General features: G+C 39.0%; 1 protein-coding gene across 5 annotated transcripts in view; it reads left to right on the forward strand.

Annotated features, from left to right (window-relative positions):
• Positions 1-16,459, forward strand: part of cacnb2a (calcium channel, voltage-dependent, beta 2a) — a 64,716-nt gene that overhangs the window by 18,605 nt on the left and 29,652 nt on the right. The window contains exon 1 of one of the 5 annotated variants that reach the window (XM_072378243.1): positions 2,240-2,436. The exons of 3 other annotated variants lie outside the window; for them this stretch is intronic. In XM_072378243.1, the coding sequence (XP_072234344.1) occupies positions 2,419-2,436 (18 nt within the window). In that variant the 5' untranslated portion in view covers positions 2,240-2,418. Of the gene's footprint in view, positions 1-2,239; positions 2,437-9,124; positions 9,462-16,459 lie in introns of those variants that run through there. One more of the 5 variants, XM_072378242.1, reaches the window with a different exon arrangement.

Below are 16,459 nucleotides of genomic sequence, written 5' to 3' on the forward strand. Positions count from 1 at the left end.
CAATTAAGAAACTCTTGCTGCGGTTACCTATTGTTAGGTGCGCTGTAATTTTGTGATGATCCTGGGGCTAAATCGCCTCTATACACACCTTATGTTGTCCTCTCTTAATCAAGCGTTCGTGTTTGACACTGCGTGCTTATCATTTTTGTCGACTATAGTGTACAAGGGCGTGTGTGCATAAATAGAGTTGTACTTATGTGTTTTCCTCCGGAGGGAAACACTGCTCCACTTTCCCTCTTCCCACCCATATGGCACATATGTCAGGCTGCAGCTTTCTGCAGCCCCACTCGGTGTCCTCACACTGAACCGAATCGTTCCTGCACAGACAGAGCTGAAAAGTTAAGTACATTAAACCTTTTGAAACAATGTCACAATGCTGTCTGTAAGTATCACTGGAATCAGAAGACAACCTCTTAACAGTGTGCACGTTGTTGCTTTAATAATATATTTTCTTTCATTTCTTTTTAATGTCTCTTTTTTGAGAGATTTCATGTATAGCTGCATGATGTGAATATATTGACTTTAAAAGACAGATTTAAAGTTGGCATATTTATGTTAAAATCAAGACTTTAGTTTTGGGATTTGGGGAAATCCATTGTGTCAGTTTATTCTAAATTTTGTGCAACATGTGTTCACTAAAGGAGCCATAGCGTTGTGGATCCTAACATTGCAATTTATTTCTTCATTTAATCATCTAATTTGCTGTTTTAACAGACTCACTTGTTCAGCTATCAGTTAGATTCTTTTGTGCTTGGTGTTTGTGGTTGCGTTTTCTCCAAAGAACACCTAGCTTTGCTAGTTTTGTCCCCAAAGAATATTTTTGTTTTAATAAGGATTGATGTTTCCTCGCATCAGACACATGCTGAGGAAAGTTTGAAGTTATCTAAACTCTTAATGATATGAGGAACTGGATGTGCAAAGTTCAAATTTGTGCCGCAGCAGAGAAAAACTCCTCTGAAGATGGTGTACCTTTTTACTATAAGATTCATTGTCATCATCATTTTAGCCTGACGATGTGTTCAAGAGAAAAAGGACAGGGTTAGGTAATCAAAATCTTTAAGAGAGTCCTCTGAAAATACTCAGAGGTATTACATGAAATTCCAGCAATTAGTTTTCAAACCAGAACGTTTTATTTTATCAAGTGACAGAAATAGTTTTAGCTGATGGCAGCGTCAGATTAAAGCTCACAGGGTCAACAAAAAGCCAATCGTCCTCTAAAGACTCTAAATGCACTTGTCAAAGTGCACGACAATACTTAATACTTTGGATTAAGATATAGTATAGATTACAACATTAATGACAAATAAATGGAATGTAACAAATGATAATTTGGTGCTCAATCAGGCATATTAAATATATATAGTAGGTTTGTTTACTTGGGCTATTTGTTGGTTGAGTTTGTAGTTAACTGTCATTAGTCATTAATTGTTGTCAGAATGTACACAAATATTGGTAATGGCTTCATTGAGTAAACATGCTGTAGGCTGGTAAAAGACGTTTACAGCCCTACTCTGACAAGTTTTTGATGCTGTGGGCTAAACTGACTGACCAAGAGTCGACTTTTTTTTTTTTTTTTCCTGTTGCAATTGCAGCACCTCTGCAGTGCCCTGATCCTGTGTATCCACTTTTCCGTCCAATAAGCTTAATGACGTTGAGGCCACATTCATAATCGCAGGGGTGGGCCGTGCCGGGCGGATTAGAACTCCAGATGGTGCTGTTACTGCCTGACTGTCTGTCTGGCAACGGATGCACAGCTGCAGGAGGTCACATGTTTTACAACAGTGGTCAGCTCTGCCCCTGCAGCTCAGCTGCTCAGCACCACAGTGACACTAAAGCTGACTTTCTCTGCTAACTGTTGAGTTTTGCCGGAGTATTAAGGTATGTATGTGTATGTGGAGCATGTTTGTATTTCCAGTTGCCTTGTATAGCTGCAGATAGTTGACTGGACCATGCAACAGATGTTGCACTATCAAATTAAAGCTTAATGCCCAGCCAGCTAAAGAAAAACACTTCAGGGCTAGCCATGACACCACAGAGCTTAAACACTTGACTGTGTGTGTGTGTGTGCATGTCAGCTTGTGCCCATGTAAGTGTGTGATCTGCCTCAGAGACCGTCTTCAGCTGGCTTCACTCCAATGAGGCATGACACTTGATGTTGGAAGAGCTCATGACGATGACCGCACATCACCTCCTATCCTCTAGATTTCTACAGATCTCAACTTTCCATGCGGCGCAGCAGTTACCGTTATCCCTTTTGACTGAGGCAGATAGGTTGGCTTTTTTTATGCCAGACGTCAGCTGCTTGCACCCCTGGGTCATGGTACTCTGAACAAAAACCAAGGGATTTGCATAATTCATTGCAGTCGCTGCGGAACGCACAAGTGACACAGGTGTCCCGGGCATTGCCGGAGAACGAGCATGTCTAAGAAGCCAAAGGTAAAAAAATACATGTGTAACTGGGTTTGTACTATTAGTCGTAGTCCTGGTGCTTTTTCAGTTTTTGTGGAATCTTTGCTGTGTGCAGTGTTATTTGTGGCAGCATCAGGAGTGTTAGGACCTATTGCATAGTTTGCCTGTGAGGTGGAAACATTCTGCATATTCTGCAGAAATTGCACTATGCATGCTTTAAGTAGAGCTTAGTTTTTATCATGGATTGTTTCTGGGCTGTGTCTTCCCTTTAGCTCACAAGGCTTTTCTGTTGGTGAAAGACAATCTGCTGGGTCATCTTTCTCTTTCCATTTGCAGCTAACTTGCACAGGTCAAGTGAAAGAGTCTGTTCGTGCAGCTTGATCCTCTGTTTGCGCAATGATTCAGATAATGTAGGGAAGAATGATTTAATCTGACATTTTCCCCAATGTAAGGTGCTGTCTCCAAACCTTTTAACTTGTGATTCCTCACAATTCCATATAAGTAATGTCTGAAAATGTATTTTGTTTAGCTCGTTTCATTTCATGACATTTTAGAGGCATTAAAGGAACGTGTAATTTATTCTGAGCTCATGTTTGAAAGCTTTTTTCTGATTTCATGGTAATTGAGAACTGTATTTTTGAGTGTGTGACACTTTGAACTCAGGGAAATAGTTTTCACCATTTCATTAGGTTTGATAAATGATTGTTGTGTAAATTAATTATTGATTGACGATGAAAACAACCATTAACCACAGTCCTATTTGTTCACTAGCTGACAATCTGCTTTCTACTTTTTTTAGTTGGTAAATTATACTGCTTGTTACAAGGGACAATAAGCTCAGAAATGGTAAGAATATATGTAAAAATGCTCATGTCCTTGTGACATAAAATGGAAATTTGCTTATAAAAGCATTCTTCAAAAGCTTACCAGGGTTAAAACTCTCCAAAACACTGTCAGACAATATGTTCTAAAAACAACCTCAAGGCTGAGAAGCACTGTAGGTGACAGTCTTCCCTTTTTAACATTGCTTTAATGCTACGAGCCCCTCTGGGTTTTTATAAAGGCAGCTTTTCACAGCTTCTAACTGTCTTTCATGACAGTCATTTCTTCTACTCTAAATCCTCGATAGGTTGAAAGGCCGAATCAGATTTAAATCTCCTTACTGAGAGAAGCAATCATTACAAAGTGAGTCAGGGGATCAACTGGACACAAGCAATCACCCCTGTGGGTGCTCTTGTGTGCAGCGTGGATTGTGTCCTCCCGACCGTAAAGACGATCAGTATACAAAGGAGTGTTAGTCTCACACTGATCAGCTCAAACAGGTTGAGTGTAGTAAAGTCAGGTTCCTGTCAGCGATGTCACATGGACTCACACAAGTGGACATGCAGTGCTGAAGTATATGGAAATGAATGGGGCAACACTGTATGTTTGTGTTGTGTGAGAGGAACCCAGATATGTCACGATGTGTCCAAAATCTGAGTTCTGAAAGGGACTCGAAGCATATTTTCTTTTAGTATTTAGAAATGATGACCTTTTCCAAACTTAAACCAAGTCCGAGTGCAAATTATCGAGTATATGTTATGGTTTGTTTGTTTTTCCAGAGACTCTTGTGTATCATGAGTTTCTCATTTGAACTTATGATGTTATGTAATCTCGTTTCTGTTGCTCCAAACTGTTGAAGAAAGTCAATCAGTGCAGGTTTTGGTTACTGAAAGTTTGCTAATTAAAGTCAAGTCAATGCAGTGTCTTCTTCACTGTCTATGACTAGCCGATGAACAGATGTTCTTATGTAACCTAAAACCCCCGTCATTGAATTAGCAGGTATCAGGTCGTACATTTAGTTGATTAAAAGAGACTGGGCTGCAGCTTTGTGCCAAAACTGTTTGTGTCATACGAGGGAGTGTTTGTCTCTTTGTTCATCGCATTTTGTCGCCAGAGTGCTTGTTCACAGTTATTGTGTTTGTGTTTGCATAAACAGTGTGTGTCACTCTCTGCTTGTGATTTCCTGACCTGTGCGTGACTGTATCGGTCACAACAGTACTCATTTGCCGGCTGACGAGTTTTCCTATGATTCCATGTGGAACAGCCGATGTGTTGATGTGCTCAGCGAGCGTGAAGTGACTCAGTTAGCACCATGCGCTGCAGAGCAGCCTCTGCACACTGTTGGACATGTCAGCACTTCAGAATTCACCAAGTGCTTGCTTCCTTTAGCTGTCCAGAAACTCTGAGCTCATGATCTTCATTCCTCTAGGCATGCTTGACTGGCTTCCTTTGTCTCCACGAACAAGATACATCTTAGGAAGGGTAAGCTCGGGTCACCTTTCAACTTCAAACTTTGAGATTGTTTTGCTGCTGGAAATCTCGTGTTTTTTGACTGAGACGATCATATTCAAGCTTAAAAGTGTATCTTCATGATGTGAAGTGTTCACCACATTGTACTTCTCAGCTTTGGTACACTTGCCGGTGGGATGCCCTTGACTGGAGAGGAGGAAACAGCAGTTGAACTTTGAGGCAATGGGAAACAAAACAGCTGTGGTTTCTGTATCTTTGTCTCATCCTCCACCTCTCTATTTTCCTCACTCCATTCTTTCTCACCCAATTTCTCTTCTCTTTTTTACTGCTTTCCTTTCCCTCATTGTCTGTAATTATAGATGGTGCAGAAGCTCAAGCGGCATGACATGTGCCGTAGCTAGGTAACATCAGTCTGATGCAGGCTGCCAACCCTGGGGCTTTCATTAGATGTGGATCACAGTCACATCAGGCCCAGCATGGATTCTCACGATTAGAACAATCCTCTATTTATCTATTTATTATCTTTATTGGTGCAAACACAGTGTCTGAGTTAGTTACAGGTACTGAGAAAATGATTTTGTATGTAGAATTAATTTTAACTAAACCTTGCTGTCTTAACAAAAATAGTTTACAACAAAGATATCGTTTTTGAAAAATTATTTGCTACACCTTTAACTTCTGCTTAATATAAAACAGCTGAAAATGAAGTTTGTTTATTTTTATTCAATATCTGATCAATTAGGGAGTAACTTAGATTAAATTACATTCAGTGAGAACTTTAATTGAGGACACATTACTTTAGGTCCAGAAAAATACTGCAGACTTTTTTAGAGCTTGAAGTTTAAACTATAAGAGAGGCAACAGATGTGTTGTGATTACTGGAAGATGGGCTGTCTGAATACAACACAATGCTGTTGTAATAGATTTCGGTAAAAATACTAACATTGCATCCAATGACAGCCTTTGTGGTGGATTTTTTCCAGATAAAGAGAAGATTTTCCAGCAGCACTTGAAGGCCTCTTGGAGGGATTCATTTGTGTAATAGCATTCTTGGCAAGACTAAGCTCCTTTGGAGAGGCTTTTCTGATTTTTCCTCAGTGATCTAATTGTAGTGTACTTTAGCCCATTAGTGGTCTATTAAGTTTACAAAACATAATTTGTATGGCCTGTTATAATAGCACTTTTGACAGAAAACAGAGCACTGTTGATAGTTTGTAATGATATTTATTTGTTTTTTGTTTTTTTTTGTACTGATGTAGCGCCGATTAACTCATGATTCTGAGTGCTTTACCACGGGCTTGTGTGTTTGCCAGTGTCCAGAGGTTTTGTTTTGTGCTGTGCATGTTAGTGGTGGCCACTGTGGAGTCACACTAGCATGAAACTGTCCAACACCTGTGTACACCTCTGTTTTGGAACTCGGGCAGCTCTGATTCCTCACGAGAGTGAGAGTACACAGGTGTGATCCCTGTAGTGCTGTCATATGCAGGACAATGTAAACAGTGGTGTTTGCTGACTGTACGTGGCTCAGAGGTGTTGGTTTTGGTGTCTTTCCCCTGAGATTGAGGATGGAATTATGGATAGACTCATGGTGGTGAATAATGAGCCAAACTGAATATCCAGCTCTGAAGTGATTTAACCGAGCCTGAATCTATTCTGCCTTTGAAGATGACTGAAGGGAAGGGGGGCTCATCCAGAAAAGAGGATTTTTAAGGATACTGTATGTCTGGAGTATTATTATTGGTTCTCATATGCCTCATGCATTAAAAAAAAAATCAATCTAGAAAACCACACCCAGTTCAATCAATCAATAACAGCTGATAGTGACAGGTCTTTCCATTAAAACAACATATTGTTCAAATAAAAGTAAATCCACGAAACAAATAATTTATTAAACTCTTGAATAGTTAATTCACAGAACTTGTTAAAGCAGGCATTTCCAGAGCAACATGTCAGTGTCTTAATATTGCCCAAGGTAACTTTGTAGGAGCTATTGTATGTAATGCAGGAGGAGACTACTGTTGGCAGTGTTGTTTTTCCATAGGACAGTTACATTGATTCCCCCCATGGTCCAATTACTCTGTGCTGGTTTTGTAAGCTATCCATGTTGGCTTTTGTGTGCCTGTCAGTGTGAATGGCTGCTGACGTCACTGCGTGCATGTACACTGATCGATAAGCAAAAGGCAGCGCCAGAACTAATTTCCCAGCTCCAGCAGAACTGGAGGACATTGATCCGTCAAAGTCCATTTAGAGAGCTCATTCTGAGAGAGCTGATAATTATGTTTGCGGTGAAGAATGCTGCTACATGTTGTGTTCTATTTATGTCATAGTAAGATAAAGAAACCGATATAGGCTGTAAGATGAAACAAACTCAAACAGTGGATTGATAAACATCCAGTCTTTTCTTTCACTTCACATTAGTTTAGTTAAGCAGCATCTTAAAAAATTTGAATAATGATCAAAACCTTGCTTGATTTATTTATTTATTTTTCCATTGCTGTGATTTTCTGACCGAGTGTGGCATCATTCATTCACATAAATCTTTTAGCATGCATTCAGAGATATCAAGTTACAACTCCAGATGAAAAATATATCATCCTCAGCATGTTAAGGCTTTGGCTTCCAGAGCTGAAATTAATTAGGGCCTGCATTAGCCTACAACATTATTTACATCAATCTTGTGCTTCCAAAAAGAGGCATGGGGAGGACTACAGCAGACACATAACGCTGTGAAAATGTTTTTGCGCTTTAGGTGATTCATGTGCAGCATGACAGCAACTTTTAACATACAAGCACAGGAAAAATCTTGAATGACAAGAAGAGCAGGGAGACACATGAAGCAATCTACCTGCCATACAACCTATAAACAGACAGTAGAATTCTTTTGAGGAAGAGAAACAGGGTGTTTTTTTCTTGCACTTTGATAGATGTTGACTGAAATAAAAGCCAACTGTGCAATTATTTTTGAAAACCTCCCTTCAGTGGTAAATTGTGTAATTCCATGCTTAATGTATAGATCAAGAAAACATTTTGGCAAATTAAATTAGTTTTTTGAAATTCTGATGAAGGATGAATTGTAAAGATGATCTGCAGACCGACTGATGATGAAAGCCCTTGTTGATCAGACCTAGAAGCAGTTTGCTGCTAGTTGTTGAGCACTGGCAAAGACCCAATACAATTCTTTGTGTGGATCCAGGTCAGTCTTTAAAACTGAAGTTCATAGCCCCTCTAGTTTTATATAAAGTTAAAGTTGGTAGCTGGAAAACTGAACTGAACACTTACTTTGCATTAGCCTGCAGTGAAGTTTGGATCCAGACAAATGCACCAGGACTTGAAACACATCATCATGGTGAAATGAGGATAATCATGCCTTTGTCACATGCTGAGAACACAACATGGATGATAATCCTCAGAATGGGGTTAACCCTGATCAAACACAATATAATCTAGGATTTGGTTCGAGCTGCTCAGAAAACATTTTTTCTTACGAGAAAAAAATACAAATCTGGGTTTTAACAAAATTGTGAATAAAGCTCAGAGCATCTGTGACCTTAAAGGTTGGACATATTATAGCACTGTTCTCATCTGTGCCAGACAGTTTGTGTGTTTTTCCAAGGACTTATCTGCATTCCTCAGTTGTTGCTCCTGTTTTATTACAGGGACATTTAGATTAGTTATGGTTTCATTTTGTGAACTCATGACTAAGCTTGTAACTCATGTTTTACTGCCATTCGAATATTTAACTTGTGAGCCTGCATTTACTCTGAGAAGAGTGATTACAAAGCATACAGCAGTCACTCTGATGTCAGATCATAAAGAGATGGATCTGCTTTGAGTTTCTTTTAAGTAACCACTACAGTTTTTAGATGCATCCCAGCTGCTTTGTCACTTGACACTTCACAAGCTTTTACTGTATATGGCTTTACTTTTCTCAGATGTAAGACTTTATGATGTCTTATGTACTTCTATGCTGGCTAAGAAACTTAATTTTGTGTGTAAAGCCAAACACAAGCATGATAATGTGCCATCAAATGACCAAACGGAAAGTTTTACTACTTTTCAACCCATTGGTGATGAAAGCAAATATGGCATTTTGTCGATGTAGTGGAGATAATTACTTCCTGACATTTTGGTCTCAGCAGCATGTGTTGAGACGATACAGTGAGTTCAGATCATTCAGCCTTCCTCTCTGCCAAGTGTAACCTCTTGAAAGCAAAGTGGAACACATGTAAACTCCTCAGATCACACGCTCGCACACAGACATAAAAAGCTTCTGCAGCTGCTTTTGGTGCTTTCTGGAATTTTCAGGCCGGCCCCGTTGGCCGGAGATCTTACTTCCTAACTAGCTGTGTGTGTGTGTGTGTGTCAGGGAGAGTGTGTGTGTGGGAGGGGAGAGGGGCAAGGGGCTTGTTTTTGGGACTGGAGGACGGTCGCAGTGCTCTGAAGGAGTGCTCTCCCAGCGTGGGAAAGACGTTTGACTTTACTCTGCCTCTCAGGGACTAAAGTAGGCCAAAGAAGGACTCAGAGGAGCCAACTTTCTTCCCCGGCTGCAACTGTCTCTGCACAGGCTAAATAGGCAGAGATATTCCTCTGTGGAGCAGGGACAAGGAGGTTTGTTGGAGCGAAGCAGTCTAGCCGGTTGGAGTTCTTGTACTCCGAGAGAAGATGGGCAGCAGCTGAGGAGATTTTCTCCCAGCCTGGCTGAACAGCACAGCGTCTATAGGGCAGAAATGTTTCACTCTACCAGTGAGGAGTCAGATCTGGTAAGTTTTTGTAAACATGTGCTCTGCAGTTCAAACTCTAAAACTTTTCTGAGCCCAACTCCTCTATCGTTTGAACAAAGAGGGAGGGCTTGGAGTGCAGGAGAATGGAGGGTATTAATGCAGGATTTAAAGGGGCATAACCATAAGTTCTGTTTTTCTTCCTGTTACTTTTGTGGTTACTTTGTAAGATCTTTCTCAAGACGCACTCTATAACACTGTAGCAGCATGCTTTTTTGAGACAAAGATACCCAGTATGAGTTTGTGAGCACCGCAAGATGACCACTATGGGCTTAAAGTAAGGAGCTGGAATGCTGGTTAACAAATGAGACCGGGGGAAAAAAGGAAACAGCCAAAATGAGCTTGGTTTTTATGTTCATAGACCAGTAGAGATCATAAAACCTGGCTTAGCCATATAGTTTTGTCTCAGTCACAACAGAGACTCTCTGTACTTTTACCTTCCTTTTTCCTTTAGTGCAGAATCTTAGCACTGTGAGCTTAAATGAGTATATGTCATGTCCACAGAGGTATATATCAAATATTTTCACATGTTGCTTGTATGAATGATACAGTGGTGACCACCTTTTGTTCAAATATTCCCAAATGACATTGCCATCAGCAGCCCCATGTTATTAATCAACCTTAAAAAGCAAATTACGACTACTGAGTGTAGTCCGTAGTAACTCCAACAAACATAGTTAGAAAATTCCTCAAATGATTGTTGTAGAGTTATACACCTTTTCAATGTATTAAGCTGAATTTCAGGATACCTGTATTAAATGCATTGTCACTGTCTGTAGTGGTTCAGCCATAAAATCTGCTGTATGTTCAGTTTTAATTTCCCAGTGTAAACCTCATATAGTGTTAAAGTTAGAGAAAGATCATACAAAACAAAATGAAACAGTCAGATACTGCATTAAGAAATAAAGTTGTTTAAGGCAAAACTGAAGATGTTAATCTAAAACTAAAGTGGAGTAAAACTGACTAGTAGTCATACATTATTCAGTGATGTATTGTGCTACAGATGTTCTATAGCTGCTTTGTATTTGTGGCTGTATGAGATCTACGGCCTACTTAATCTATAACTGGTAGCTCTTCATTAAGTCTTAAAGAAAGTTCTTCACACACAGAATCACTTGCCTGATTATATTTAGCCTGTGTTCATGAGATGCTGTTTAAAGTCTCCATGTGTCTTCTTCTGTGTGCTGAAGTGTTACTGTGTGAAGATTGCGCTGTCACTGAGAGCTGTGAAAGAGTGAGTTTACATAGCTGATCGAGAAGTGGTGCTTGGGAGATAAAACACAAGTCAGACACGTGATTCCACGTGTTTCCATCAACACTAGATGCATATATTCAGTTTCATTTATTTTACAAGGACCTTTATTTACAAGAGAGTAGAGAAAGGAAGTTTCCCCTTGTTTTAGAAAATCCACTTATAACTACATAAATAAAACGTGAAAAATGTTGCAGAATCTCAGCAGTGAAAACAGTTAAAGTGACTTAGAGATACAGCTATTGTTTTTTTCTACATTCTACATGTATTGCGTTGTGTTTGTTTAGTAATTTAGCAGACGTACTGAGGACAGGGTAAACATCAAGGTTAAACTTTTACCCCTATCTCAGACCTGTGTTCATTAGCATTTATGGATTTTATGTGGTTAAAGTTTATGCTTTTACAGTCAACATAAATTACATACGTGGACTTTCTTTTCCAAGTTGTAATTAGAATACAGTCATCTAAAACTTAGCATATTTAGAGGGAAAGGGAATACTGGGGAAATCCCCATTTCTCTTTTGGCATCGAGATGAATTTTTTTTAAACCATAGATATGTACAGAAATAGGGCCAGACTAAGTAATTTATCAAAGTACAGAGAAAAACAAATGAGGGTGAGACCTTTTGAGTCGTGCACAGTCCCAGTTGCAGGATGGTTTGTTTTGTCCCAGTGATGATGGTTGGAAGCTTGTTCTGCTCTCTGAGCCAGTTCTCATCAATCATCCACCGCCTGCTTCGTATACCAGAAAACTGCCTGAATATTGATGACACAAGCATAAAATAGCAGCATAGAGCAGTCTCGGGTCTTTCTTACTGTATCGTCTTGATCAGCCCTCATCCTAATATGGTGCCGTGTTTCCACAAAGGAACCTGAGTGGGAAGGAACTGTTAGATAAACTGTTTCTCGCATTAAGGGAGATTTTCTGTTAATTAGAGCAACGCAAACACAAATTTATCTCGTTTTAGGCTTCAGCGATGACAAGGTCAGATGCTTCTTAATATTATCAATTTTGTACAGAATGAAAACATTTTTGACGGCTTTTGAAAAAAGATAGCCATCAAAGCAATGTTTATTAGATGTATGTGGTCCTCAGAGAATAGATTCCCATTACTTTGTCTTTCCAAACCTTTTATTTGGCATTACAAAGAAACTAATACATTATATAGTGAAAATTTGTAGTTAATATTGGATTAATTGCGGTTAAGAAATTCTTGATCGAAGATTTTTGCAACAAGCATAAAAACTTCTGACAGTATCTCCACATAGCTACTCATCTTAAGGAGAACCAAGAACATTGCTATTTAGCATACCAATAACATATCTTAACATATTTTCACACATGGGCAGTTTAGACCAACTCAAAGTATGCTTGTAATAAATAAATGGCTAAACAGATGCTCAGGTAAACGACCTGTATTTAGCTACAGCGATGAAGCAATGATAACATCTCCCATGCCACGAGTGTCACAACCTGTCACATGTGCCAGTTTTACTGTGATGTGCACAGAGCTGTACTCCACTGATTGCAAGATATTTTCACGGATTTCTCACATATTGTGAAGCTGCTAACACAATGTCAGAATTTTCTTGCTCTGTTGCCTAGCAACCAGCATTTACTTTCCTCTTTTGTAGCTTCTTTTTTTCAAGTTTCCAATGATAGATTTACATATTTACACCTGCTGTTTACACTCTTTATTTAAAAAAAAATGCTAAGTTAAAAATGTGTAGTTTGCTACAAAGCTTGGGTTAATGCTAGCAGTATCCCAGCATTTACCTGGAATGTTCATGCTATTCCACTGTCTCTCTTGTGGTTGTCATGCGTGTGTCTATGTTTACCATAGTTAACACACTAAGCATCAAACCTGATGAATGTAGAATGATTTTACTGTCATTAACTATGTTAATACAATTTCCCTTTGGGATGAAAAAGATATTTTTAATTTAATTTCATTGACATGTTAGCATGGTGGTACAGATGAAAATAACACATAAACATGCAATTTGACAATGTCCCATTGTGCATATCTATCTCCTGATTCAATACAAATGGTGGTCGGCTGCACCAAGATTCTTCAAACTCTGTAAATGAGGTGCCTATACATTGATTCATGATTAATTCTTAAACAGCATAATTAGATTTGATACGATTTGATTCTTTAACATCGATATTTATATTCCATTATAAATGATACATTTATATAAATGTGGCATTGGTTAGTTAGCTTTAATTAGACAAGTTAGTATTTATGATATATTATATATGTACAATAGAAGTTAATAAAAGACCAGAGAATGACAGTATTTTTGTTTGTAGTGCTACGAAAAATGCATTTGATAGCTCTTGCTTTACTTCTTTATTCATTTTCATATAGTCTCATTTGTCAGTGTAATTACGTCTAGCTGGTTTCTTTCACCACAGCTCAATCGCGCAATATCATTTTACCTTTAACAGCAGTCACTCTCAACCACACTTTAACATTTTAAATATGCAAGCAATAAATCAGACAATAAAGGCTCTAATTACCTTTCACTTTTGCCAAGTTGTGGATAAGTTGTGGTAGGGAAAAGTTTTCATTATCCTTTTGTTTATCTGTTGCTGTATTAGCTGTATTAACACTGAGGGATTTACCATGACATCTCTCCACATGTGTGTTCAGGTCTGTGCTACAGGTGTGCTTAATGTACAGTAAACTGCGTTAAGGTTGGTCATCAGACATGTTTTGTATTTACCTCTCAAGCAATGATAGGTGGGTATAGGACACCGTCATTGCAAGATCCAAGCAGGCAGATCAGCTGTTACACTTATTCAATACTATGCAGGCTCCCCTCACTCAGTGTGGTAGGGTTTTATACCCACTCTAACGTTTGACTCTTTACAGCAAATCTTATTTAACCAGATTTAAAATGGTAGAATTAGGTCATCGATCAGATTATGACACATTATATTCAATCAAGGGGTCTGCGCACTTATGTAACAACATTTTAAATGTTTAAATCAGGGTCCTGTTCGTAAAGGTTCATCTTTACACTCACGAGTATGAAGCTTTTCCGAAGTTTCTTGATGGATTTATTTGTAAAATTAACTCAAAAACTACTTGACATTTACTGATAATGAAAATATATGGTGGTTATTTCCTTTTTTTCACTAATATATCTTCTGAATGTTAAATTATGTTATCATCACATTATAAAGTTGCAGGAAAACGATTGTAAGCCTCAATAGTTTCCCTAGTTATTTTCATTTTTTAATTGCGTGATTTTGAATTTTTCCGCTTTCTACATCTGAATTTATGTTTGCAGTAAAAAAGCCATGGCTTGTAAATTATACATAGTTTTTATATTGTCCTGTCTGCTTTTGACTAAGTTTGTTACTATCCTTTTACTATGGTGCAGTCGAGGATCGTGTCATGTGACTGACAGCCTGTGGGTCCATCATTTCGATGGGATGATGCTCTTATCTAATGTACTGGCTCATGGAATGCTGGGTAAACACTTTTTGCAAAGGCCCGTCAGTGTCACCTTGATGTCCATGCAGCCTGTCCCTCTTTTATCATGCCAGTGGGATCATTACTCCTCCTCCCAGCTATGTCCCTTCTCATTTCTTTGTCTTTTTTTTCTTTTACAGATGCGCTGACAATCTATTTCTCTTTCACTTTCTCGCTCACTTGGTCTTCATTCATCTTTTTCTTTGTTGAATGTTAGTAACCAACTCTTGTAGCAGTCACACATTTCTGACACTTGGCTGTCAAGACTGCAGCCATTGTCTCCTTTTGACGAAGGAGACGCTGTTTGTGGAACAGTGATTTAATTGACTATGTGTTCCATCGACTGAAGTGGCAGTGATGGACAGATGGCTGGAAAAAAAACGCTCTGGTTCTAGCCAGTAATGAGTCACGTCAAGTCTGAATCTGCTTGCACACTCACTCAGCCCATTGTCAGCTCGCTGCAGTCAGCTACAGTCCATCAGCCAGACCTGTAGATGGCTTGGCACAAGCAGTAATGTTCATTCTTCAGTCATGATGCGGGATGCAAGCTATACTGTGGACTCTAACCACACTGCCTCATTAATTTCACTGCTATTTATTGTTGATTTTAGGAGGAAAGGTCACTGTGTTTTAGATTTTAGCTTGGTATTGCTACTAGATAAAGTTAACACTGTACAATACAGGAAACTGTTGATTATTTATGACCTATCAATTGTTTCAATCATTTTTCTACATTTGAATTCTGGACAGTGACACACCAGTGTTTGCTGACTCAGAAATGCCTGAACCATTAAGTTAATAAGTTAGCTGTGGGACACCTTAGTCAGTTCTTTCTGCTAAATTTGGTTTAATGTGAGTAATCTATGTATGACACAGTTATTTCAGGAACAGTGAGCACAAATATGTGCAACTTGATTCAATTTGTTACAGAAGAAAATTCAACTCTTTTGACAGATTGACTGAGAGACAAAGCAGAGAAGACAAAGTGGGATTTGAGACACATAATACGTGGATAAATGTGTAAACATCTTCCCCATCCCATGCAAAACCACAGTGTCAAGAAAGCCAGAGCCACTGGGAATGTTGGGAGAGAAGAGAGATGAAAGAAGCAGAGTGGGAGGAGAGAATGAACACTGGCAGGAATGGAAAAAGGTGAAATGACATGCAAACAGGAACAAGGGAGATAACACTTGAGGAACTAGAAGCACAGGAGAGAGACTGTAAGGGAAAACCAACTAACCTAAAAGCCATGAGAGCTCTTCATAGAGCAAAAACACACCCCTAATTTTCTGCATGACGACGGCTCTCCACATTTATAGTGGACATATACGGTAGTAGTAGTAGTGGTTAAACATGAAAATGGAAGCTTTTAGAGCAAATTCCCTGGTGAGACTACTTCTTCCACTATAGGGGATTCTGTCAGATATAGGAGGCAGCATCAGCTGACTCAGAGCCTCTTCTTTCACTGTGGCTGTTACCACTGTGATTTGTATGTACTAATGTAATGATCACTGTGCCATCGCTGCTTGCAGAGGTCACCGGGGGTCTTGTAGCAAGGACCTGTGCTTAATAAATCAATAAGGGTGTTGGAAGACCAAAGGACTATTGCCCTTTTAAATCCTCCTTCATCTTTCTTTCTTTGATGCCACCCATTACATGTATCTCTGTGTCTTTGCTTGCAAGACCCAAATTGGATCCATCCTTTCATCTTTTCAGTTAACTTAATTGTCTCCCCTTATCTTTCTCTATTTCCATGGACATATAGTGTAAGAATAAGAGTAGTAGGTGCTGTTCAGCGAGAGTAAAAGCCATGTTAGCAGCTCTGTGGGGCTGTATTCAGCGTTGGCACAGCAGTTCTTTGAGCCACGGTAAATGCTCATGTTTGAATAAAAACACTGACAAATCCGAGAAGAATTAATTCAGTGTGGAACAGAAATCTCTTTTCATTTTACTGGCAAATCAACTGAAACTTAACTGAATTCATTTTACTCAGAAGCACAAATGTCAGCCTCATTTTAGCACCAGATGAAATGTCACTAGATCACAGGATCCATTTAGTAGATGTCGAGATAATTCACAGCAAAAGTGAAAAAGTTGAACTGTTGGGGAGGCTACAAGCAAAGGACCAATATTATCATCACGAAAGCTATTCAGATAGAGCTGAATTGTCTGATGTCAGTTCTTTGTTGCACATATGTAATGTTATTTGTGACTTTTCCAGGTCATACAGGATTGAAAAA

This window comes from Leuresthes tenuis, unplaced genomic scaffold, assembly GCF_036924035.1.
Source record: "Leuresthes tenuis unplaced genomic scaffold, fLeuTen1.0.hap1 SCAF_24, whole genome shotgun sequence".
Classification (NCBI taxonomy): domain Eukaryota; kingdom Metazoa; phylum Chordata; class Actinopteri; order Atheriniformes; family Atherinopsidae; genus Leuresthes; species Leuresthes tenuis.